The sequence below is a fragment of the Anolis carolinensis genome, chromosome Y, assembly GCF_035594765.1.
Source record: "Anolis carolinensis isolate JA03-04 chromosome Y, rAnoCar3.1.pri, whole genome shotgun sequence".
In the NCBI taxonomy this organism is placed as follows: Eukaryota; Metazoa; Chordata; class Lepidosauria; order Squamata; family Dactyloidae; genus Anolis; species Anolis carolinensis.
In genome coordinates, this window is record NC_085848.1 from 898,553 (window position 1) to 924,997 (window position 26,445).

The 26,445-nt window shown below is 50.9% G+C and overlaps 1 protein-coding gene across 6 annotated transcripts; it reads right to left on the reverse strand.

The window, feature by feature from the left end:
• Positions 1 to 12,667: 12,667 nt before the first annotated feature.
• On the reverse strand, positions 12,668 to 26,288 carry LOC134292949 (mediator of RNA polymerase II transcription subunit 15-like). Of its 6 annotated transcripts, none has more exons than XM_062958837.1 (19): positions 25,877 to 26,288; positions 25,538 to 25,757; positions 23,362 to 23,449; positions 23,204 to 23,255; positions 23,042 to 23,077; positions 22,521 to 22,811; positions 22,063 to 22,355; positions 21,618 to 21,974; positions 21,410 to 21,496; positions 21,206 to 21,316; positions 20,987 to 21,114; positions 20,646 to 20,776; positions 20,376 to 20,510; positions 19,766 to 19,829; positions 19,346 to 19,421; positions 14,007 to 14,167; positions 13,699 to 13,865; positions 13,308 to 13,406; positions 12,668 to 13,225 (listed from the first exon to the last, which is right to left on the reverse strand). In XM_062958837.1, the coding sequence occupies exons 2-19, from the start codon at positions 25,591 to 25,593 to the stop codon at positions 13,089 to 13,091; spliced, it is 2,469 nt and encodes an 822-aa protein (XP_062814907.1). In that variant the 5' UTR covers positions 25,594 to 25,757; positions 25,877 to 26,288; the 3' UTR covers positions 12,668 to 13,088. The 6 variants fall into 6 exon arrangements, with proteins under 6 accessions (XP_062814907.1, XP_062814906.1, XP_062814908.1 ...); XM_062958836.1 differs by having other exon boundaries at positions 25,538 to 25,760; XM_062958838.1 differs by having other exon boundaries at positions 19,355 to 19,421; positions 25,538 to 26,288.
• Positions 26,289 to 26,445: the final 157 nt, after the last annotated feature.

Sequence of the window (26,445 nt, forward strand, 5' to 3'; positions counted from 1 at the left end):
GGCAACTCCGTCTCCTTGTCCACGTCCTCCTCCTCTTGCTCAGGCAACTCCGTCTCCTTGTCCACGTCCTCCTCCTCTTACTCAGGCAACGCCGTCTCCTTGTCCACGTCCTCCTCCTCCTGCTCAGGCAACTCCGTCTCCTTGTCCACGTCCTCCTCCTCTTGCTCAGGCAACTCCGTCTCATTGTCCACGTCCTTCCTCCTCTTGCTCAGGCAACGCCTTCTCCTTGTCCACGTCCTCCTCCTCTTGCTCAGGCAACTCCGTCTCCTTGTCCACGTCCTCCTCCTCTTGCTCAGGCAACTCCGACTCCTTGTCCACGTCCTCCTCCTCTTGCTCAGGCAACTCCGTCTCCTTGTCCACGTCCTCCTCCTCTTGCTCAGGCAACTCCGTCTCCTTGTCCACGTCCTCCTCCTCTTGCTGAGGCGACTCCGTCTCCTTGTCCACGTCCTCCTCCTCTTGCTCAGGCAACTCCGTCTCATTGTCCACGTCCTTCCTCCTCTTGCTCAGGCAACGCCTTCTCCTTGTCCACGTCCTCCTCCTCTTGCTCAGGCAACTCCGTCTCCTTGTCCACGTCCTCCTCCTCTTGCTCAGGCAACTCCGACTCCTTGTCCACGTCCTCCTCCTCTTGCTCAGGCAACTCCGTCTCCTTGTCCACGTCCTCCTCCTCTTGCTCAGGCAACTCCGTCTCCTTGTCCACGTCCTCCTCCTCTTGCTCAGGCAACTCCGTCACCATGCCCTCCTCCTCCTTCTCTTGCTCAGGCAACTCCGTCTCCTTGTCCACGTCCTCCTCCTCTTGCTCAGGCAACTCCATCTCCTTGTCCACGTCCTCCTCCTCTTGCTCAGGCAACTCCGTCTCCTTCTACACGTCCTCCTCCTCTTGCTCAGGCAACTCCGTCTCCTTGTCCTCGTCCTCCTCCTCTTGCTCAGGCGACACCGTCTCCTTGTCCACGTCCTCCTCCTCTTGCTCAGGCAACTCCGTCTCCTTGTCCACGTCCTCCTCCTCTTGCTCAGGCAACTCCGTCTCCTTGTCCACGTCCTCCTCCTCTTGCTCAGGCGACACCGTCTCCTTGTCCACGTCCTCCTCCTCTTGCTGAGGCAACTCCGTCTTCTTGTCCACGTCCTCCTCCTCTTGCTGAGGCAACTCCGTCTCCTTGTCCACGTCCTCCTCCTCTTGCTCAGGCAACTCCGTCTCCTTGTCCACGTCCTCCTCCTCTTGCTCAGGCAACTCCGTCTCCTTGTCCACGTCCTCCTCCTCTTGCTCAGGCAACTCCCTCTCCTTCTCCACGTCCTCCTCCTCTTGCTAAGGCAACTCCGTCTCCTTGTCCACGTCCTCCTCCTCTTGCTCAGGCAACTCCGTCTCCGTGTCCACGTCCTCCTCCTCTTGCTCAGGCAACTCCCTCTCCTTCTCCACGTCCTCCTCCTCTTGCTCAGGCAACTCCGTCTCCTTGTCCACGTCCTCCTCCTTTTGCTCAGGCAACTCCTTCTCGTCCTCCTCCTCTTCCTCTTGCTCAGGCAACTCCGTCTCCTTGTCCACGTCCTCCTCCTCTTGCTCAGGCAACTCCGTCTCCTTGTCCACGTCCTCCTCCTCTTGCTCAGGCAACTCCGTCTCCTTGTCCACGTCCTCCTCCTCTTGCTCAGGCAACTCCCTCTCCTTCTCCACGTCCTCCTCCTCTTGCTAAGGCAACTCCGTCTCCTTGTCCACGTCCTCCTCCTCTTGCTCAGGCAACTCCGTCTCCGTGTCCACGTCCTCCTCCTCTTGCTCAGGCAACTCCCTCTCCTTCTCCACGTCCTCCTCCTCTTGCTCAGGCAACTCCGTCTCCTTGTCCACGTCCTCCTCCTTTTGCTCAGGCAACTCCTTCTCGTCCTCCTCCTCTTCCTCTTGCTCAGGCAACTCCGTCTCCGTGTCCACTTCCCCCTCCTCTTGCTCAGGCAACTCCGTCTCCTTGTCCACGTCCTCCTCCTCTTGCTCAGGCATCTCCGTCTCCTTGTCCACGTCCTCCTCCTCTTCCTCAGGCAACTCCGTCTCCTTGTCCACTTCCCCCTCCTCTTGCTAAGGCAACTCCGTCTCCTTGTCCACGTCCTCCTCCTCTTCCTCAGGCAACTCCGTCTCCTTGTCCACGTCCTCCTCCTCTTCCTCAGGCAACTCCGTCTCCTTGTCCACGTCCTCCTCCTCTTGCTCAGGCAACTCCGTCTCCTTGTCCACGTCCTCCTCCTCTTGCTCAGGCAACTCCGTCTCCTTGTCCACGTCCCCCTCTTCTTGCTCAGGCAACTCCATCTCCTTGTCCACGTCCCCCTCTTCTTGCTCAGGCAACTCCGTCTCCGTGTCCACGTCCCCCTCCTCTTGCTCAGGCAACTCCGTCTCCGTGTCCACGTCCCCCTCCTCCTGCTCAGGCCACTCCGTCTCCTTGTCCACGTCCTCCTCTTGCTCAGGCAACTCCTTCTCGTCCTCCTCCTCTTCCTCTTGCTCAGGCAACTCCGTCTCCTTGTCCACGTCCTCATCCTCTTGCTTAGGCAACTCCTTCTCGTCCTCCTCCTCTTCCTCTTGCTAAGGCAACTCCGTCACCATGCCCTCGTCGTCCTCCTCTTGCTCAGGCAACTCCTTCTCGTCCTCCTCCTCTTCCTCTTGCTCAGGCAACTCCGCCTCCTTGTCCACGTCCTCCTCTTGCTCAGGCAACTCCGTCACCATGCCCGCATTGTCCTCCTCCTCCTCAGGCAACTCCGTCTCGTCCTCCTCCTCCTCCTCTTGCTCAGGCAACTCCGTCACCATCCCTCATCGTCCTCCTCTTGCTCAGGCAACTCCGTCTCCTTGTCCACATTCTCCTCCTTTTGCTCAGGCAACTCCGTCTCCTTGTCCACGTCCTCCTCCTCTTGCTCAGGCAACTCCGTCTCCTTCTCCACATCCTCCTCCTCTTGCTGAGGCAACTCCGTCTCCTTGTCCACGTCCTCCTCCTCTTGCTCAGGCAACTCCGTCTCCTTGTCCACGTCCTCCTCCTCTTGCTCAGGCAACTCCATCTCCTTGTCCACGTCCTCCTCCTCTTGCTCAGGCAACTCCGTCTCCTTGTCCACGTCGTCCTCCTCTTGCTCAGGCAACTCCGTCTCCTTGTCCACGTCCTCCTCCTCTTGCTCAGGCAACTCCATCTCCTTGTCCACGTCGTCCTCCTCTTGCTCAGGCAACTCCGTCACCATGCCCTCGTTGTCCTCCTCTTGCTCAGGCAACTCCGTCTCCTTGTCCACGTCCTCCTCCTCTTGCTGAGGCAACTCCGTCTCCTTGTCCACGTTCTCCTCCTCTTGCTCAGGCAACTCCGTCTCCTTGTCCACGTCCTCCTCCTCTTGCTCAGCCAACTCCGTCTCCTTGTCCATGTCCTCCTCCTCTTGCTCAGGCAACTCCGTCTCCTTGTCCACGTCCTCCTCCTCTTGCTCAGGCAACTCCGTCTCCGTGTCCACGTCCTCCTCCTCTTGCTCAGGCAACTCCGTCTCCGTGTCCACGTCCCCCTCCTCTTGCTCAGGGAACTCCTTCTCCTTGTCCACGTCCTCCTCCTCTTGCTCATGCAACTCCGTCTCCTTGTCCACGTCCTCCTCCTCTTGCTAAGGCAACTCCGTCTCCTTGTCCACGTCCTCCTCCTTTTGCTCAGGCAACTCTGTCTCCTTTTCCACGTCCTCCTCCTCTTGCTCAGGCGACACCGTCACCATGCCCTCGTCATCCTCCTCTTGCTCAGGCAACTCCGTCTCCTTGTCCACGTCCTCCTCCTTTTGCTCAGGCAACTCCCTCTCCTTCTCCACGTCCTCCTCTTCTTGCTCAGGCAACTCTGTCTCCGTGTCCACGTCTTCCTCCTCTTGCCCAGGGAACTCCATCTCCTTGTCCACGTCCTCCTCCTCTTGCTCAGGCAACTCCGTCTCCTTGTCCACGTCCTCCTCCTCTTGCTCAGGCAACTCCGTCTCCTTGTCCACGTCCTCGTCCTCTTGCTCAGACAACTCCGTCCCCATGCCCTCATCGTCCTCCTCTTGCTCAGTCAACTCCGTCTCCTTGTCCCCGTCCTCCTCCTCTTGCTCAGGCGACACCGTCACCATGCCCTCGTCATCCTCCTCTTGCTCAGGCAACTCCGTCTCCTTGTCCATGTTCTCCTCCTCTTGCTCAGGCAACTCCGTCTCCTTGTCCATGTTCTCCTCCTCTTGCTCAGGCAACTCCGTCTCCTTCTCCACGTCCTCCTCCTCTTGCTCAGGCAACTCCGTCTCCTTCTCCACGTCCTCCTCCTCTTGCTCAGGCAACTCCGTCTCCTTCTCCGCGTCCTCCTCCTCTTGCTCAGGCAACTCCGTCTCCTTGTCCACGTCCTCCTCCTCTTGCCCAGGCAACTCCGTCTCCTTGTCCACGTCTTCCTCCTTTTGCTCAGTCAACTCCGTCTCCTTGTCCACCTCCTCCTCCTCTTGCTCAGGCAACTCCGTCTCCTTGTCCACGTCCTCCTCCTCTTGCTCAGGCAACTCCGTCTCCTTGTCCACGTCCTCCTCTTGCTCAGGCAACTCCGTCACCATGCCCTCGTCGTCCTCCTCTTGCTCAGGCAACTCCGTCTCGTCCACCTCCTCCTCCTCTTGCTCAGGCAACTCCGTCTCCTTGTACACGTCCTTCTCCTCTTACTCAGGCAACTCCGTCACCTTGTACACGTCCTCCTCTTCTTGCTCAGGCAACTCCGTCTCCTTGTCCACGTCCTCCTCTTGCTCAGGCAACTCCGTCACCATGCCCTCGTCCTCCTCCTCTTGCTCAGGCAACTCCGTCTCGTCCACCTCCTCCTCCTCTTGCTCAGGCAACTCCGTCTCCTTGTACACGTCCTTCTCCTCTTACTCAGGCAACTCCGTCACCATGCCCTCGTCGTCCTCCTCTTGCTCAGGCAATTCCGTCACCATGCCCCCGTCATAGAATCATAGAATCATAGAATAGTAGAGTTGGAAGAGACCTCATGGGCCATCCAGTCCAACCCCCTTCCAAGTAGCAGTAAATCGCATTCAAAGCACCCCCGACAGATGGCCATCCAGCCTCTGCTTAAAAGCCTCCAAGGAAGGAGCCTGCACCACAGCCCGGGGGAGAGAGTTCCACTGCCAAACAGCCCTTCTCACTGTGAGGAAGTTCTTCCTGAGGTTCAGACGGAATCTCCTTCCTTTCCTGTAGTTTGAAGCCCTTGTTCCATTGCGTCCTAGTCTGCAGGGCAGCAGAAAACAATCTTGCTCCCTCCTCCCTATGACTTCCCTTCACGTATTTGTACATGGCCCTCATCATGTCTCCTCTCAGCCTTCTCTTCTGCAGGCTAAACATGCCCAGCTCTTTAAGCCGCTCCTCATAGGGCTTGTTCTCCAGACCCTTCATCATTTTAGTCGCCCTCTTCCTCTGGACGCTTTCCAGCTTGTCAACATCTCCCTTCATCTGCGGTGCCCAGAATGGGACACAGTGTGATTCCAGGTGTGGTCTGACCAAGGCAGAATAGAATAAGGGGGAGCAGGACTTCCCTGGATCTAGACGCTATTCCCCTCTTGATGCAGGACAGAATCCCATTGGCTTTTTTAGCAGCCGCATCACATTCCTGGCTCATGTTCCCCTTCCTCCCCACGAGGACTCCAAGGTCTTTTTCGCACACACTGCTGTCAAGCCAGGCATCGCCCCCCATTCTGTGTCTTTGATTTCCATTTTTTCTGCCGAAGTGAAGTATCCTGCATTTGTCCCTGTTGAACTTCATTTTGTGAGTTTCGGCCAATCATCTCTCTAGTCTGTCAAGATCGTTTTGGATTCTGCTCCTGTCTTCTGGAGTGTTGGCTCTCCCTCCCAGTTTGGTCCCCTCTGCAAACTTGATGATCGTGCCTTCTAACCCTTCGTCTAAGTCGTTAATAAAGATGTTGAACAGAACCGGGCCCAGGACGGAGCCCTGCGGCACTCCACTTGTCACTTCTTTCCAAGATGAAGACGACGCATTGGTGAGAATCACCCTTTGGGTTCGTTCGCTTAGCCAATTACAGATCCACCTCACCGTAGTTTTGTCTAGCCCACATTTTACTAGTTTGTTTGCCAGAAGGTCGTGGGGGACTTTGTCGAAGGCCTTACTGAAATCCAGGTCGGCTACATCCACAGCATTCCCTGTATCGACCCAACTCGTAACTCTGTCGAAAAAAGAGATCAGATGAGCCTGGCATGACTTGTTTTTGGTAAATCCGTGTTGACTATTAGCAATGACTGCATTTGTTTCTAAGTGTTTGCAGACCACTTCCTTGATGATCTTTTCCAGAATCCTGCCTGGTATCGATGTGAGGCTGACCGGACGGTAATTGTTTGGGTCGTTCTTTTTTCCCTTCTTGAAGATAGATCGGGACCACATTCGCCCTCCTCCAATCTGCCGGGACTTCTCCCGTTCTCCAAGAACTCTCGAAGATAATTGCCAGTGGTTCTGAAATAACTTCCGCTAATTCCTTCAATACTCTTGGATGTAGCTGATCTGGCCCTGGGGACTTGAATTCGTTTAGAGAGGCCAGTGGTCCTGGACAGCTTGTCTCCCTATTTGGGGTTGGATTTCCCCCAATCCTTCGTCCATTCCATGTTGCCGAGATTGAGGCTGGCTCTCGTTTTGTGAGGAGACCGAGGCAAAGAAGGCATTAAGTAGTTCTGCCTTTTCCCTGTCCCCTGTCACCATCACCCCATCTTCTCCTTGCAATGGCCCTATCGCCTCCTTTTTCTTCCTTTTTCTACCAACGTAAGGAAAAAAGCCTTTTTTGTTGTTTTTTATGTCCCTGGCAAGCCTGAGCTCATTTTGCGCTTTAGCCTTGCGAACCTTTTCCCTGCAGGTGTTGGCTATACGTTTGAATTCTTCTTTGGTGATTTCTCCCCTTTTCCACTTCTTGTGCATGTCACTTTTGCGTCTTAGCTCGGTTAGAAGTTCTTTGGACATCCATTCTGGCTTCTTTGCACTTGTCTTATTTTTCTTCTTTGTTGGCACTGCTTGCATTTGCGCCTTGAGTATTTCACTTTTTAAAAACTCTCATCCATCCTTAACTCCCATCCATCCTTAACTCCCATGGAATGCCACTCAGTATTTCCTTCATTTTTTGGAAGTCAGCTCTCTTAGAGTCCAGAATGCGTGTTTGACTTGTCTTAGTTTCAGCATTCCTTTGTATTGCAAACTGCAGGAGCACATGGTCACTTGCCCCTAAGGATCCAACCACTTCAACTGTGTTGATCAGGTCTTCCACATTTGTTAAGATTAGATCAAGAGTTGCTGATTCTCTTGTTGCCTCTTCTACCTTCTGGACCATAAAATTGTCTGCAAGGCAAATGAGGAATTTGGACTTTGTGCTCTTGGCAGAGTTTGTTTTCCAGCAGATATCGGGATAGTTGAAATCGCCCATGACTACTATATCTCTTCTTTGTGCCTATTTGGTCAGCTGCTGACAGAAGGCTTCCTCAAGTCCTTCATCCTGGTTCGGAGGTCTGTAGTTGACACCCACGACAAGGTCTTTTTGAGTCCCGGTTCCCTTGATTCTTATCCAGATGCTTTCAAGCTGGTTTCCCAGATTACAGTCTTGCATTTCTTCTGCAACGTAACTGTTTTTGACATATAAAGCTACTCCCCCTCCTCTCCCCTTTGTTCTATTTCTGTGAAAGAGGTTATAGCCCTCAATGGCTACATTCCAGTGATGGGAGTCATTCCACCAGGTTTCAATGATGCCTATGACATCGTATGTGTGGTGTTCATAAGCATATCATTAAAAAGATAATAGCAATGTTCTCTTCTGTCTTTTGAGGAAAGTAGGGCCTTACAAAGAAGTTGAAAGCTGAGGCAAGATGGCTTTTGGGCCTAGCAGCGTGGGGCCAGCCTGGAAGGCCTTAAACATGTCAGCAGAGGGGCCCAAGCGCCCAGTGGTGGGTGGGTAAGGGGGTAAGGGAGGGGGATAGAAGTGTTCATAATGACAGCAAAGATTAAAAAGATAGTCATTTTTCCTCTTCAGTCTGTTGTGGAAAGTAGATATAGTAAATGTATTTTTTTTATTATTATCAGTATGCACAGTCGGCCATGTTGGGTCTATGTGGTCCAGATCCATTGTCAGTGGGTTCATGGGTCCTAGGGGTTATGTGTGTCAAGTTTGGTCCAGGTCCGGCCTTCCTGGTGGTGGCAGTGGTTTTTTTATTACAAAAGTGTAGGCCGAAGGCTGTTAAGTGTACCAAAGCTAGCGTCGTTCTGAGGATAGAGAGTAGGCTGAAGCCTTTTGGTAGTAGTTTTTGCCTCAGGGGTCCCAGTGGCCTGTGAAAGTGGCGGCCAATCAGAAAGCTGGGCCATATTCCAGCCGGCCAATCAGAAGGCTGGCCCATATTCCAGCCAGCCAATCAAAACGCTGATACATACAAACATTCACTTTCATTTTAGATATAGATATAGATAGATATAGATATAGATTTAGATTAGATTTAGATATAGAATATATAAATAGATATATAGATCTAGACTAGCTTGGGGACTCTGCGGTGCCCGGGTTATTCCCATATTGTCCTATCGTCCATGCCCCCCCCCCCAAACAGCGCCAGGATGTAGAGTAGGTCATGGGGGCCCTATCTGCCAAGTTTGGTCTTGATCAGTCATTGGTGGGGGTCCTAGTGGTCTCACGCAATCACCCTTCAGTGAGTGAAGGGACTGCAAATCCTATCACCCTTGGTCTGTCACCCCCAAACCGTACCAGGATGTATAGTTGGTCATAGGGGGTATGTGTGCCAAGTTTGGTTTTTCTGTGGGAAATAGCTCTAGAAAGGACCCTTTCTGAGGGAAAATTGCCCAAAGTAACCCTTTTTGGGCAAAAACTCAGGAAAAATAACCATGATTGCCATAAAATGACTGTTTTTGAAGAAAACCCCACTTTAAAAAAAGGAAACAGTAAAAATGCACAAAGAAATGCCCTTTTTGGGAGGCAAACCCACTAAAATCGACTGTATTTGGACTGTGTTGTCGAAGGCTTTCATGGCCAGGATCACAGGGTTGTTGTATGTCTTTCGGGCTGTGTGGCCATGTTCCAGAAGCATTCTCTCCTGACGTTTCACCCACATCTAGGGCAGGCATCCTCAGAGGTGTAAGGCATGGATAAACTTAGGGAAGGAAAGGAAAAAAATATATATCTGTAGAGAGTCCAGGGTGTGGCAAGAGTCCTTTGTCACTGCGAAGCCAGCATTAATGTTTCAGTTAATCACCCTAATTAGCATTGGAAAGGTTTGTCTCTTGCCTGGGGGCATCCCTTGTTCAGTCATTAGCTGTCCCTGGGGCTCCTCTGCCCTCAGAGTGTTGGTTCCCATCCACTGTTTTGATTTTGGAGTTTTGTAATACTGGGAGCCAGATTGTGTTCATTTTCATGGTTCCCTCCTTTCTGTTGAAGTTGTCCACATGCTTGTGGATTTCAATGGCTTCTCTGTGTCGTCTGACATGATAGTTGTTGGAGTGGTCCAGCATTTCTATGTTCTCCAATAATATCCTGTGTCCAGGCTGGTTCATCAAGGGCTCTGGCTGATTTCTCTGGTTGAGTGAGTCTGCAGTGCCTTTCATGTTCCTTGACTTGTGTTTGGGCATTGCTGCGTTTGGTGGTCCCTCTGTAGACTTCTCATCCACAGCTGCATGGTATCCGGTAGACTCCTGCAGAGGAGAGAGGATCCCTCTTGTCCTTCGCTGACCGTAGCCTCGGTTGGGTTTTCTTTGTGGGTCTGTAGATAGTCTGTAGGTTGTGCTTCTTCATCAGCTTCCCTATGCGGTCAGTGGTTCCCTTGATGTCTGGAAAGAACACCTTTCCTCTGGGTGGATCTTTGTCTTGACTCTCCTGGCTTGTTCTTGGCCTTGCAGCTCTTCTGGTGTCTGTGGTGGAGTCTCCATTGGCCTGTAGAGCCCAGTTTAGGTGGTTGAGTTCCCCTTGGAGGAGGTGAGGTTCGCAAATTCTTTGTGCACGGTGAACTGGTGTCGGTGATCCGGAAGCTCAAATTGGTGCAAAATGCAGCCGCCCGGCTCCTTGCGGGAGTCCCGATGAGATGCCACATAACACCAATCTTACGGCAGCTGCACTGGTTACCAACTGAGCACCGGATCACTTTCAAAGTGATGGTGCTTACCTTCAAGGCCTTACATGGTCTAGGGCCGATGTACCTGAGGGACCGCCTCACTCCCAACAAACCCCAGAGATCCCTCCGTTCTGAGGACCAAGTCCTGCTGGAAGTCCCCAGTTTTAAGACCTTGCGTCTAACAACGACTAGACGCAGAGCCTTTTCAGCAGTGGCACCGTCTCTCTGGAACACCTTGCCACCTGAAGTCCGTGCCCTGCGGGACTTGTCGGCCTTACGCAGGGCATGCAAGACTCGTCTGTTTCGACAGGCTTTTGAGTTCTGTTGTTGATGTTTTAAAAGGTGCTTTTAGGATGTTTTAAAGATGTTTTTTAAAATGATGTTTTTAAGATGTTTTTAAATTGTTGATTTTAGCCGGTTCTTGTGTGGGGAGTGGCGGCATCTAAGTTTGAAAAATAAGTAAATAAATAAATAAATGGCAGTCAAGGATTCCTCATGGCCGTCAACTATATTTTATGTTATTCTATTTTAATGGGGATTTCAAATGTCTTTGGGTTTCTATAAAATGCTTTTAGTCAACAGATTTTTGTAAATAAAGGCCTCTTTTTGTTTCTAAGGAGAAATGTGTCAACGAGGGGTCATTTTCTGATTTTATACAACTTTTACCGAAGCATTGTCACCAAACCTTCTCCATGGCTGTCGTTTCCATGTTGACTGGAGAAGCCTATTCAGTGTTGGCAATGTGCATATTTTATACATAATTAATATAATATATAATAATAATTTGATTTCCTACCCTGCACTAAATAATAATAACAACAATTATTATTATTATTATTATTATTATTATTATTATTATTATTATTATTATTATTATTATTATTATTATTTTATTTTTATACCCTGCTCCATCTCCCCAAAGGGACTCAGGGCGGCTCACATAGGGCCAGATAAAAACAATAGCAATATAAAACACATCAAATGGAAAAAAGACATGCACAATTATAAAATTTGAACATTAATATATAAAGTAGCAAAAATAATAAAACATGATTTAAACACAGAAAGGTTATAAAAACAGACTGAGTAAAGTGCACCAATTGAATTGTGTAAACACAAGATAGCTGATAAAGTGCTGCAAATTCGTGAGAGAACAACTTGGGATGGGAATTGACCCCGTTGCTATATCAAGTTAACAAGGCAAGAAAAGTGCAACCGGTGAGGAAATGGTCACAGATACAAGATTTGTCATGGAGATGGGCAATCCTTATCCAAGGGCCTGTGTGAAGAGCCAGGTTTTCAGGCTCTTCCTGAAAAGCTACCTAAAAGCTACCAGGGTGGGGGCTTGCCTGATCTACCTGGGGAGCGAGTTCCAGAGCCGGGATGGGGGCCACGATGGAGAAGGCCCTCTCTCTCCCTCGTCCCCACCAACCGCGCTTGTGACGGAGGCGGAAGCGAGAGGAGGGCTTCCCCCGACGAACGAAGAGACCGTGCAGGTTCATAGGGGGAGAGGCGGTCACGAAGGTAGGGGGGTCCCGAACCGTGCAGGGCTTTGTAGGTGAGTACCTGCACCTTGAATTGGGACCGGAAGGTGAACGGCAGCCAGTGGAGCTCCCTAAACAGGAGGGTGGACTGCTCCCCACTAATTTATAAATAAATAAATGCATTTCAATATAAGGTTATTTAAAAAGTTTTTCTTTAGTTAACTATGTGTATGACACAATGCTAAATTTAATTTTACACCTATTAAGTGTGGTTTGGATTGAAATGAGTACTTTCATGTTTAGGTGCATGTACTCAAAAACTATTTTCTTAATAACTTCATTATCATTGTAGATCTTGAAGCCTGCTGAGAAAAAGAAGCCCAATGCTAGCCGACCTGTAACACCACCTAGGGGTATGATCACAAAGCAAACAAAGAAATGATCATTTTTGACCCTGCTTTTTTGAGATGAATTTCAGGATTTTGTGTGTGTGTGTGTGTGTGTGTGTGTGTGAGTGTGTGAGTGTGTTTGTTTGAAGGGAAGACAAAGTAAATCTGCTGAAATAACATTGTGTTTGTAGTTTTTATGTTCATTTTCATGTATGGTAATTGCAAAAAAAGCTTTTCTATATTAATATTTCAGCTGTATACTTTACAGTAACTGTATTTTTCATGCAAGGTAATCAAATTGTATCAGTGATTCCTCCAATGTGTAAAAATGAGCACTGTGCTATGACTGCTTTTCTTTTCAACTTAAGAGTCAAATTAGTTTGCTATAAGACTAGAAAACATAATACAGTAGTCTCACTTATCCAACGTTCTCGATTATCCAAGCCATTTTGTAGTCAATGTTTTCAATACATCGTGATATTTTGGTGCTAAATTCGTAAATACAGTAATTACTACATAGCATTACTGTGTATTGAACTACTTTTTCTGTCAAATTTGTTGTCTAACATGATGTTTTGGTGCTTAATTTGTAAAATCATAACCTAATTTGATGTTCAATAGGCTTTTTCTTAATCCCTCCTTATTATCCAACATATTCGCTTATCCAACATTCTGCCAGCCCATTTATGTTGGATAAGTGGGACTCTACTGTATAGTAAAAAGGGGAAAACAAAGTATTTTATTATAACAATACATTTATTTTTATATCAGAAAACAAAAAACACCTGAAACATCAGTTAACTCCCATCTCCACTCCGTTTCCGATATAGATTGAAGTTTTAAAATACAATAATAATGGGAAAATATTTAAATGGGGGGAAAGAGTCTGAAAAATAACCAGGTTCGGAAATATTTCAATTTAAAAATAAAAAGGAAAAATATTTAAATTAAAAAATAAAATTAAAATAGAGAAGAAAATTATAAAAAATATAGAAATGGATGAGGCAGCTGCTTCATTTTTTTGTCTCCCTGGGAGAAAAAAAAAATGGAATGGCAGCATCTCTGATTTTTGAATGGCAGAAGTCTCTGGAAGTCTGTGGCAGGCCGTGTCCTTGTGGAAGGGAAGGCGTGGGGGTGGGGTCTGGTGGGGGCGGGTGTTCAGGCGGCGGAGAGGGAGGCCTGGCGGATGCTCTGGGCCCAGGTCTGGAGCAGAGCCGTCACCGAATGCTTGTCCGGCAGCTGGAGCAGCTTGGACATCATGGCGCGGTGGACCGACTGCAGGAAAGGGTTGGCCTCTGGGGCCGGAAAGGGGGGGTCAGGCCCGCCCCCAGTCCTGAGCCCCCCCCCCGCCCCCCCCCCGCCTTCCCGTTCCCTCACCGTACTGCTGGCGGTTGTCGACCCACAGCGGACTCTGCTCGGGATAGTCGGCCGGGACGCTCAGCTGCAGCGGAGGCACGTTGGGAAGGTTCTTGTCGTCTGGAGAAAGCGAGAGCAAATATCAAATGCAAAGATAGACAGAAATATATAAGCCGCTTGCCTACTTTCTCCCTTCTCCAGCTCTGAGAAAGAAGGCCAGCCTGAGCGGGCCTCCCTCGCAAGGACTCCATGGCCTTCTTGGAGTCTGAAGGAGGGAGAAAGTGGGGCCTTTCCCCCCGATTTGGAGACAGGCCGAGAGGAAAGAGCTGAGAGAGAGCGGGCCTCCCTCCGAGCTGGGAAAGGGAGAAAGCAGGCTGAGAGCGGGAGGGAGGGAGGGAGGGGGCGGACAGACCTATCTTGCAGATGAGGTGGACGGTGCCGTTGTTGCTGCAGTGGGCGGGGTCCAGGTTGACCAGGAACTTGGGGTTGAGCCGGGCCACCTCCCCCTGCAGGACGTTGGGGATGGTCTGCCGGTCGTCCTCCTCGAACTTCCGCTTCCGGGGAGGCGGCACCGGGGCCCTGCAAACCCCGCCAAGAGGACAGGAGGAGTTCACACCACCGCAAGAGGGAACGCGGGTTCACACAGTCCCGAAATCAGAACGGGATCCCAACCGGACCCCAGGAAGAGACAAGGGCGCAAAAGCGGGAGCCACTACTCACACAATGGAAGGGCCGTGAATGGCCGTCATGGCCGGCATGAAGGTGCGGTAGAGGGAATGGTTGAAGACGGGCGAGCGGATGTTCGCCAACACCGCGTCCAGGAGCGGCTGGCAGAGGTATTGCTGCTTCGTCGGAGGGACCACCGGCGGCGGAGGGGTCGGCTGGACGGACGGAAAATGAATCATAAACATTAATATTAAGTACTATGGTTTCATGCATTGTTATATCTATATATATAAAAGGCTTTTGGCATTGCGGCGATACACAAAACAACAAAACCCAAAAAAAACGCAAACTCGAAAATTGTCAACACAATCCATCATCCCCGCATCAAGTAAGATACATCACAATTACACTAAAAACACAATCACAGGACCAACAAAAGGCCAAAAACTGCAACAGGTGATGTGCACCTGCACCAACACAGAAGACGCCACCACCAGTCCCCTTGCCCGGAAGGCAAAAGTGAGCCCAGGCAAAGCAAGGAGGCGGAGAGGGATCAACCCTCTGAGGGCCACCTGACTGGCCCACCTCTTCCCTGCTGACACCTCCTCCTCTTTGCGGCCTAACCGAACTGCCCTGGGTGGCCATGCTGAGCGGCAGTGCCTCGCCTTCGCCTGAGGAGGAAGGAGCGTTGCCGCTTTCGCTGCCGGGAGACATGGTGCTGCTCTTGCCCGCAACCACTGCCTCCTCTTCCTCCTCCTCCTCCATCTCTGCTAGGCGTCAAGGCCTGTATCCCCAGGAGACTCTCTTCCTGAGGGACTGCCTGGCCTACCTGGGCCTATGGGAGGCCTCCGCACCTCGGCTTTTTCCTAAAGATGATGCTGAGGAGGAGGAGGAGGAGGAGGAAGAGAATGAAAAAGAAGAGGAGGAGGAGGTGCAGGCCGCAGCCCCACCTCAAGGCCTGGACATTGATTTGGAAGAGAATGGCGAGGAGGAGGACGAAGAGCTTGGAGGAGGAAGAGGCGGACAGACCTTGCTGTTACTGCTACCCCATGCCGAACTCCTCCCTCCTTCCTTCGAGGCCTTGGGCACAACCAGCGGGGGCCTGCTCTACACCCCTGAAGAGGAGGGGGTGCCCCCCTGCCATGGTAACCACCATATTCTCCCAGACCTATGGTCCTCCACCAGGAGGAGGAGCAGCAGCGGAAGCGACAGTGGCAGCGGGAGCAGGGGGAGTGGCAGCTCCTGGAGGCGGCAGAGGAGGAGGGCTGGCCCTCAACAGAGGCAAGGCAGCGGCAGCAGCACTTCTGCGGAGGAAGAGCGTCAACACCACCGAGTGCGTCCCCGTGCCCAGCTCCAAGTATGTGGCCAAGATCGTGGGACGATAGGGTGAGTCCTTCCTCCCATCCACTCCCCTTCTTCATTCAAAGCCCAGCCAGTGCAACCCATGTCCCTACCCCCTACCTCCCCCCCCCCCACCATTCTACTCTTTGGAAACAAGGCCACAACTGTCAATTTCTTCCCTTCCACTCCTCTTATTCCTCCTCCTCCACTCATGAATCAAGGCCCATCCAACAGGCCCACCACCCAGCCCCTCCCACTCTTCTTCCTCTATTTATGTAAACAAGGCCCACCCAATACAACCCACAACCACCCCAACCATCCTCTTCCCCCATCCCTTTAAAAACAAGGCCCATCCAGCACAACCCACAACCATCCATTTCCTCCCACCCACCCCTCCTCTTCCTCCTCCATTCCTGGAAACAAAGTCCACCCCGTACAACACATACCCCCCCATCTCTCCCCTTTGAAAACAAGGCCACAACCATCCATTTCCTTCCCCCCCCCTCCCCACTCTCTCATTCCTCCTCCATTCATGGAAACAAGAGCCAGCCAGTACAACTCACAACCACAGATATACACAATATCTTATTGCAACTGGATTATCTTGAGTTCACAATGACATATAATTCAGTTCACAGTGGATTTAAAACAGCTGTCTACAAGGGACCTCATAGTATAATCAAGTTCTAACCAGATAATATAGGATTATAAATATAATATATAATAATTACTATACTATAATAATAAAGGACAATATCATCTCTAAAATCAGGACAGTAAATAAAGACCAACACAAGAAGAACCAGGGCCACCTACCACCTCACAACAAAGGATTCCCCCACTCAGGAAACAACCAGGCTTCCAAACAGCAAGCCTGTTCAGTCCTGTTCAACCCGACCAACCAAGATTTCCCCTTGATAGAAAACCCCCAGTCTTTGAACCCATCAGGCTATTCCGTCCCATTCAACCTGCCCAACAAAGGATGTCCCTATGTACAAACCGGCCAGGCTTTCAACCACCAAGTATTCACTGCTCTTCAACCTGGCCAACCTAGATTTCCCCTACATACAAAACTCTCAGGTTTTTATCCCATGAAATTACTCCATTCCATTCAGCCTACCCAAGGAAGAATACTCCTATACAGAAACTGACCAGGCCTTGAACCAGCAAGGCTATTCACTGCAGTTCCAATTACCCAAAAAACCATTCCCCTACAATGCAAGTACCCAGCCTTCCAAACAACAACCCTATTCCTTTATATTCCACCTCACCAAACAAGGATTTACATAAGAAGAAAATGGCCATGCTTTCAGGCTACAAGGCTATTCACTCCTATTCCACCTGACCAACAAAGAATTCCCATTAGCCACAGCAACGTGTGGCTGGGCACAGCTAGTTAACAGAATATAAGAATAAATTACATTATTGTTATATTTGGTTACATTACTATTCTAATATGTTAATATATTATTACTAGCTGTGCCCAGCCACGCGTTGCTGTGGCGAAGTCTGGTGGTCTGGGAAATAAAGTATTGAGGAATTGGTGGTAGTTAAGGTCAAGGGTCAAGGTTTTCCCCAGACATTAAGTCCAGTCGTGTCTGACTCTGGGGGTTGGTGCTCATCTCCATTTCTAAGCCGAAGAGCCGGCGTTGTCCGTAGACTCCTCCAAGGTCATGTGGGATGACTACATGGAGCGGCGTTACCTTCCCGCTGGAGCAGTACCTATTGATGCACTCACATTTGCATGTTTTCGAACTTCTGGGTTGGCAGAAGCTGGGGCTAACAGTGGGGGCTCTCTCCGCTCCCCCAATTCAAACCTGTGGCCTTTCAGTCCAGAAGTTCAGCAGCTCAGCGCTTTAACACGCTGTGCCATCAGGGGATATTATTTCCTAAAGGTTGTGAATATACAATATTTCTGATTGGTTTTTTTTTTTTGTTTGTTGGAGGCAAGTATGAATGCTGCAATTAGGAAAAATGATTAGGATGTAATGGCCTTGCAGCTTTAAAGCCTGGCTGTTTCCTCCCTGAGTGAATTTTTTGTTGGGAGGTGTTAGCTGGCCCTGATTGTTTCCTGTCTGGAATTCCCTTGTTTTCAGAGTGGTGTTGTTTGCGATATTTTATGTGCTTCTACTGTCTGTGGCCCTGAGAAAACAGAGGATTTTCCAGACTTTGATGATGGGAATACCTTGTTGGGAGGTGTTAGCTGGCCCTGATTGTTTCCTGTGTGGAATTCCCCTGTTTATTTACTGTCCTGGTTTTAGAGATTATATTGTTCTGCATTATTCTATCCCAGTAATTATTTCATATTAAAGAAGAATCTCACTTATCCAACATTCGCTTATACAATGTTCTGGATTATCCAACGCAGTCTGCCTTTTCATAATCAATGTTTTTGTAGTCAGTGTTTTAAATTCATTGTGATATTTTAGTGGTAAATTTGTAAATACAGTACAGTAGAGTTTCACTTATCCAACATAAACGGGCCGGCAGAACGTTGGATAAGCGAATATGTTGGATAATGAGGAATTAAGGATAACCCTATTAAACATCAAATTAAGTTATGATTTTACAAATTAAGCACCAAAACATCATGTTAGACAACAAATTTGTCAGAAAAAGTAGTTCAGTACACAGTAATGCTATATAGTAATTACTGTATTTATGAATTTAGCACCAAAATATCACGATATATTGAAAGCATTGACTACAAAAATGTGTTGGATAATCCAGAATGTTGGATAAGCGAGTGTTGAATAAGTGAGACTCTACTGTAAATACTACATAGCATTACTGCGCATGGAACTACGTTTTCTGTCAAATTTGTTGTATAATATGATGTTTTGGTGCTTAATTTGTCTAACGATTACCTAATTTGATGTTTAATTGGCTTTTCCTGAATCCCTTCTTATTATCCAACATATTCACTTATCCTGCCGGTCTGTTTACGTTGGATAAGTGAGACTCTACTGTATATTTCTAATCTTAAATTATCTGCTCAGAACTGGATTATATGAGGCTCCTTCTTCACAGCTGTATAAAATGCACACTGAAGTGGATTATATGGCAGTGTGGACTCAAGATAATCCAGTGCAAAGCAGATAATATAAGATTCTAAATGGGTTATATAGCTGTGTGGAAGGGCCTTGAGTCTACACTGCCATATAATCCAGTGCAAATTAGATAATCTGTGGAAGAAGACTCAGTGAGGCCTAAATCTGCCTGTCCCCTAACTGAAACCTGGCTGTCCCTTGGCTGGTTGCTAGGCAACCAAGTGGGCAGAGCTTAGCCCTCTAAACTGGCAGCAATTGGATAAAAAAAATTATTGCTCTCCCTCTAATTAGGACTTTATTTTTCTTTTCTTTTGTTGTATCAACCTTGAGGCGTGGATGATGGGTTGTGTTGTCAAATTTTGAGGTTGGGGGGGCCTGTAGTTTTGTTGTTTTGTGAATTTTTCCTAATTGCAGCATTCATACTTGCCTCCAACAAACAAAAAATAAAACTGCTGAACTTCTGGACTGAAAGGCCACAGGTTTGAATTGGTGGAGCGGAGAGAGCCCCCACTGTTAGCCCCAGCTTCTGCCAACCCAGAAGTTCAAAAACATGCAAATGTGAGTGCATCAATAGGTACTGCTCCGGCGGGAAGGTAACGCTGCTCCATGTAGTCATCCCACATGACCTTGGAGGAGTCTACGGACAACGCCGGCTCTTCGGCTTAGAAATGGAGATGAGCACCAACCCCCAGAGTCAGACATGACTGGACTTAATGTCTGGGGAAAACCTTGACCCTTGACCTTAACTACCACCAATTCCTCAATACTTTATTTCCCAGACCACCAAACTTCGCCACAGCAACGCGTGGCCGGGCACAGCTAGTAATACTATATAATGATAATAATAAATATAATTTGTTCTAACAGTATATTCACAATATGATTTTTGCAACAGCCATGATGTATATATGGAGAGGGGAGGACCCATTACGAGGGGACACATTAAAATTAGAACGTGGGAATCAAATCATGGCCGCTCTTAGGATGTCAGCGCAGCCGTACGGCTCTTACTGCCCCCATGTCATCCTTGAGCTTCTCCAGAGCGATCTCGCACTTCTGCAGGGTCTTCAGAGGACACCTAAAATTATATATAACAACATACAATGATAATCTGTAGTAATATAGAAATAATTAGGAATAATATATTTAGAAATAGTAATAATAAACTACAGAGGAAAGGTAGATAAAAATATTATTAGGGTGGCGCATAGTTAAGGGGATAATAATAATAATAATAATAATAATAATAATAATAATAATATAGGAATGGATCCTTCAAAACCATAATAATAATGCTATTGGAAGATATTTTCAACAATAACAATAATAATAATCACCTTGACAGAAATGGTAAAAATAATGATGAGATTTTGTATCTATGTTTCCTCGACAGTAATAATAATAAATGTTATTTCTCATTACCGTTTGGAAGGGTCTGTCAGGATATCCAGCAAGCTCTTCATTTTGCTCAAATCTTTCTTCCGGTCTAAACCAGGAAATATAAAAATAAATGGATAAAATAAACCACTATGTTGATGATACGAGAGTGGGAGTAATAGATGGATAAATAAATCTCTTTGTCAACAACATGATTCTAATAGATATACAGTAGAGTCTCACTTATCCAAGCTAAACGGGCCGGCAGAACTTTGGATATGTGAATATCTTGGATAATAAGGAGGGATTAAGGAAAAGCCTATTAAACATGAAATTAGGTTATGATTTTACAAATTAAACACCAAAACATCATGTTATACAACAAATTTGACAGAAAAAGTAGTTCAATATGCAGTAATGTTATGTTGTAATTACTGTATTTACAAATTTAGCACCAAAATATCACGATATATTGAAAACATTGACTACAAAAATGTCTTGGATAATCCAGAACCTTGGATAAGCGAGTCTTGGATAATTGAGACTCTACTGTAATAGTAATACATGGTTAAACAAGTTGCTACGCTGCCAATAAGATCATGAGAATAGATGGATAAAATGTGATATAATTTTTAAAATGAATTCTGTGTATGACCTTCGTTCTTGTCGATCTTGTTGATCATCCTCCGCAAGGGGTCGATGTACTTGGAGAGCTGCTTGAGCTTCTCCAGGTACTGCTGCTCCTCAGACTGGCTGGAACTGGCCGGACTCATGACGGAGCTGGGATTGCCTTCGGGGAGCAAAAGGAAAGGGGCTTGAGAGGAGGAGGAGGAGGAGGAGGAGAAGGGGGGAAGGAAGGGGAAGGGAGAGGAGAGCGGAAGAGAGCCAAGAAGGCTCCGGTGGGGGCAAGGAAGGGAAGCCGTACCGGGGGTGTTGAGGGGTCCCGGCGAAGGGACGCTGAAGGTCTGGGGGGTCCGTGCGGCCGCCGGGCTCTGCGAAGAGGGCTGTGGGGAAGGGCTGGGCAGGAAGCCTCCGGGGGACGGAGCGGGGCCCGAGCTGCCAGCGGAAGGGAGAGAAGGGCGTCAGGAAGAGGAGCCGCAGGAGGGGAGAGCAAGGCCGGGGGGGGGGGGCAGGCCTCACAGCTGGCCCTGCGGATCTGTTCCCAGGCCAGGAGGGAGTCGGCCTTTCCCGGGCCCCTGAAGGGAGGGGCCGGCCGGCCTCCCCTTCTGTCTCAGAGCCCGGACGGGGGGGGGGGGGGGGGAGCACCTGACGTTGGAGTTGGGCTGGGAGGTGGGCTGCGGCGAGGGCTGTGGGGGGGGCGGGGGCATGGGCGGGGGCTGCGGGGTCTGGGCGGCCTGCTGCTGGACGGGCGACGGGGAAGACATCATGGCGACCTGCGGAGAAGGAAGCAAGGAGAACGGTGGTGGAGGAGGGGGCCCTGGACGGCACGTGAGCCCGGGGGGCCGGACCCTCCCCCGGAAATACCTGTGGCGGCATCTGCATGGCGCTGGGGGGCGGGGGGGCCGAGACGGCGGCGGCCGGAGGGAAGCGCGGGCGGATCTGCATCCCGCCCCTGGCCATCGCGGCGGTCATCATCTTGGGAGGAAGGAAGGAAGACGGGTCAATGGTCACCGAGGCCGACCGTGGCCGCCTGCGGGCTCCCGCTTCCTCTTTGCCCCCCCCCCTCACCTGGTTGGAGGCCCCCATTTGGGCCGCCTGGGCCGCCACGGCTGCCTGCTGCTGCTGCTGTTGCTGTTGCTGCTGGAGGGCTCTGGCCTGCGAGGGTGAAAGGTCAGGGTCAGGGTCAGGGTGGCCGGCACGAGCGTCAAGACAGGAGGGAGGGAAAAGCCCAACATGGCGGCCAGTGTCTCCCCTCAGGCCCCAAGGCGGGACTCACCTGCATGGCCTTGAGTTGCTGCGGGGTCAGGGCCACGGGCATGACCTGTCCGGGGATCTGGCCAGGAAGGGTCTGGGCCTGCGAGACCATGGGCTGCGGGGGGATCTGGGAGGCCTGCGCGGCCGACACTTGTTGCTGCTGCTGCTGCTGTTGTTGCTGCTGCTGCTGCTGCATCTGCTGGATCTGCTGCTGCATGACCTGCTGGGCAGAGGCCGGAGGAGGAGGCTGCTGTTGTTGCTGCTGTTGTTGCTGCTGTTGTTGCTGCTGCTGTTGTTGTTGCACTTGGGCGGCCTGCTGCTGGAGCTGCTGCTGCATCTGGGCAATGCGCTGGAGCTGCTGCTGCTGCTGTTGCTGCATCTGCGGGGAAGGGGAGAGATGGGGGCCTGGACTCCAAATCCCAGCTTCCCCCAGGAGACTCGTAGAGATTGCGAGAGATCCCCTTTACCTGCTGCTGGCTCTGCTGGTGCAGCTGCATCTTCAGCATGTGCTGCTGCTGCTGCACCGCCTGCATCTGCTGCTGCTGTTGCTGCGCCTGCTGCTGCTGTTGGGCGGCCACGGCAGCGGCTGCGGCGGCCTGCTGCTGCTGCTGCGCCTGGAACTGCTGCTGCAGCGCGTTCTGCTGCGCCTGCTGGAACTGTTGCTGCGCCTGCTGCTGCTGCTGCTGCTGCAAGGCCGCGGCGGCCACCTGTTGCTGCTGCTGCTGCTGCTGTTGCGCCATTTGCTGCAGCTGGAGCTGGGCTGAGAGAGGAAGCAGGAGGAGCCTTGAGAGGAGTCGGGCCCGGGTACGGGAAACAATGCCTAGAGGGCTCCAGGGGTGGTGGGGTCGGGCCCCGGGCACCAGGAGTGAGGGGAGAGGGGTCCCTCCTTCTCTTGGCCAAGCTGCTTCCAGGCCGAGGGACTTACTTGGCTGCCCGGAGGGAGGGCCGATGCCGGGGATGCCGTGGGGCCCCATGGGGTTGGCGCCGGGGCCCGGGGGCGGCTGCTGTCCGGGCAGGGGCCCCATCTGCTGTGCCAAGGGGAGGCCGGCCATCCCCCCCATGGGGGCCCCTTGAGGCGGGGGGCGGGGCCCCAGCCCCATCGAGGAGGAGGAGGACGACGCCGCCGGCCCTCCGCCACCGGCCCCCCCTCCTCCGCCACCGCCTCCTCCGGCCGGGGGTCCGCCTCCCGTCAGGGTCTGGAGGGCGTTCATGGGGTCTGCGGAGAGAGAGAGAAGAGCAAAGGAGGAAGGAAGGAAGGAAGGAAGGAAGGAAGGAAGGAAGGAAGGAAGAAAAATCACAGGGGGAAGGAGAGGAAATGAAGGGATAGTAAAGGGGAGAGGGAAAGGGAAGAAAGGCAGGCAGGAGGAAAAAGAGGGAAGGCAAGAAGGAGGGAGGGAGGGAGGGAGGGAGGGAGGGAGGGAGGGAGGGAGGGAGGAGGGCTCTTACCAGCAGCTGCAGCCGAGGCCATGGACTTCTTATTGTCTGCGAAACAAAGAGGATCCGGAAATGAAAAAGAGTGAGACAAACGGGAGGGGAACTGCTTTGAAGCAAGTCTTGTAAAGAGAGAGAGAGAGAGAGAGCGAGGTGGATGAGCAGGGAGCTACTTACGGATGTCCCGGAAGTGGATGATGAGTCGGGCCACCAGGGAGAGGTACTCCTCCTGAGGGGGAACCACACGTTAAGGGGCGCCACGGGTGTGCCTCTCTACACTGCAGCATGAATGCCTGTTTTGCTCTAATTGGGGGAGGGGGGAGGGACACACTCACCCTGGTCTTGGCCTTCATGAAGACGTGGTTCTCCATGTCTTTGCTGGACTTGTTGTGCGCCACGCCCGCCTTGCGCATGGATTCCTCTCTACCAAGAATAGAGGGACGGAACGAGGGAGGGAGGGAAAAAGAAGCCATTACATAAATACACATATACATCTAGATATTCTATTCCAGTTGTCATGCGCTTCATGCAGGCCACTTTGGTCTCTGCCATTATCACCACCACCATAGAATCCTAGAACCGCAGAGTTGGAAGAGACCTCAGCTCTCTTAAAGTCCAGAATGCGTGTTTGACTTGTCTTAATTTCAGCCTTCCTTTGTATCACAAACTGCAGGAGCACATGGTCACTTGCCCCTAAGGATCCAACCACTTCGACTGTATTGATTAGGTCTTCCACATTTGTTAAGATTAGATCAAGAGTAGCCGATCCCCTTGTTGCCTCTTCTACCTTCTGGACCATAAAATTGACTGCAAGGCAAGTGAGGAATTTGGACTTTGTGCTCTTGGCCGAGTTTGTTTTCCAGCAGATATCGGGATAGTTGAAATCGCCCATGACTACTATATCTCTTCTTGGTTCCTGTTTGGTCAGCTGCTGACAGAAGGCTTCATCAAGTCCTTCATCCTGACTCGGAGTTCTGTAGTAGACACCCACGACGAGATCTTTTTGAGTCCCGGTTCCCTTGATTCTCATCCAGATGCTTTCCCGGATGCTTATCCAGATGTTTTCCGGATTACAGTCTTGCATTTCTTCTGCAATGTAACTGTTTTTGACATATAAAGCTACTCCCCCTCATCTCCCCTTTGTTCTATTTCTGTGAAAGAGGTTATAGCCCTCAATGGTTAAATTCCAGTGATGGGAGTCATCCCACCAGGTTTCAGTGATGCCTATGACATCGTATGTGTGGTGCTGTGCTAGAAGTTGGAGTTTGTCTTGCTTATTTCCCATGCTCTGAGCATTGGTGTCAAGACATGTAAGCCCCTGTGACCTCCCCTTGAGCTGTTTATTTGGGATTATTGTGCTTTCCGTACTTGGTCCTTGCTGTGTTTGTGCAGCCCTCCGTTTAGCCTTTTGGCGGTTCCCTGTAGTCGTAGGTAATACAGTGTTCGCCAGGCTGTTGTTCCCCTCCCCCAGTGGATCTAGTTTAAAGTGTGCCTGATGAGGTTTGTCAGTCTGTGTGCAAAAAGATGTTTTCCTACTTGTGTGAGATGCACCCCATCACTTGCTAGTAGGCCATCCTCTTGGAAGAGTAGACCATGGTCAAGGAAGCCAAAATTCTCCTCTTGACACCATTTTCTGAGCCAGTTATTGACCTGTATTATTTTTCCGGCCCTTGTAGAGCCGTGTCCTACAACGGGGAGGAGGGATGAAAAGATCACCTGTACATTACACAGTTTTAGCTTACTTCCGAGGGCTCGAAAATAATTTGTGATCTTTTGAAAAGTATGCCTAGCGGTGTCATGGGTTCCTACATGAATCAACATAAGGTGGGGAGGGTGATGGGGCTTTAGGAGCCTGCTGAACCTCTGAGTGATATGGTGTATTTCTGCCCCCGGGAGGCAGCATGTTTCTCGGGCCATCCCATCCGGTCTGGAAATGATGGCTTCCGTTCCTCTAAGGAGGGAGTCCCCTACTACCAAGACCTGTTTCCTTTGAGGATTGACAGGGTCCCTTTTGTGCAAGACAGTGTGTATGTCCCCTGAAGAGTGTTCCTGTTGAAGTGAATCGTGTAGGTGTAAAGTGTTGTCCTCCTCCTCAACATCCCCAGTGCATTCATCAATGACAATCCATTGAGATACATCCGAGAGCCCATCACTCTCCCAAGGGTGTTCCTGTTGCTCCTGGTCTACGATTGGGGATGGAGCATCTGCATGATTGTGTAAGTGTGAATGTGGTGATGCATCGCCCCTGTCAGGGCTATCTGCCCTGCAATGATCAAAGGTGGCCCACTGAGTGGTACCAGTTTATTCTAGTCACATGTTCTTTTTGAAATTCTCTCATCCCAGGATGTTTGTGGGCCGCAGTGAAGGGGCCCATGTGCATCTGGGGGGGAGGGGAGGGGGGAAGGGGCTGCTTGGCGGGCCGTCCTGCCCCTTCGTGCCCCAGGATGAGGCCTGGCGGGGCCTGGTGTCCATTCGCTCGCTTGCGCCTCCCCCCCCCCCCCCCGGACTTACATCTGGCTGACTAGCTTCTGCCGGAAGTTGCTGCTCCGCCAGTCGTTCTCCTCCATGACTGTGGGAGGCGGGAGGTGTCCTTCCTTCCTTCCTTCCCGAGTCCGCCCTCGAAGAACTTGGCCGCTTCCCGGGGAGGGAGAGGACGCCAGAGGACCAAGCCAGGCGGCTTCCGGCCCAGACCAGAAACACGGCTCCTACTTCCGGCCCTGACCCGCACTGCCTGCTGGGAAATGGAGTCACAGCATCATAGAGTTAGACGAGACCTCATGGGCTATCCGGTCTATCCCCATTCTGTCAAGAAGTAGGAAAATCACATTCAGAAAACATTGATGCACTCACCTATACTGAATTTTTTAAAAAAAGAAAGCCTTTCCTCCCTCGCCCAGTGTTGCTCCTCTTTGGAGAAAAGGGGGACCCGGAAGTGGCGCTACGTCTCTTCCCTTTTCGCACTGAGTTCCGTTTAGGCTTGGAAGCCTCACTGGAGGGAGGCTCCTCCCATGTTGCGCGTCGCAGGCGTTGCGCCTCCGCTTGCGCTCTTCAAGTCCTACCACCCTTCCCTCCCCGCCCCGCGGCCATGCCTTTCCGCTTCCCCCTTGGCCTTCCCCTTCCTCCTCCTCCGCTTCTCGCCTCGGGCCCCGGGCCTCCCGCCGGGCTTCCCTGAGGAGGGAAACCCTCGGCGGGGCCTTGGCCTGACGGAAGCGTGGCCGCGCGTGGGCTCTTTCTGAGGGGAAGGAAGGAAGGAAGGAAGGAAGGAAGGGGCCCCTCTCGCCGTCTCTGGGCAGGTGTGGCCCCGTGAGGCCCGCCCGCCCGCCCGCCCGCCCTCCTCGGGGCTTTCCTGGGGGAAACGTGGCCCTGTCTGGGGCCGGGGCGCCTGTCCTTGCGCGCCCTTCCTTCCTTCCTTCCTTCCT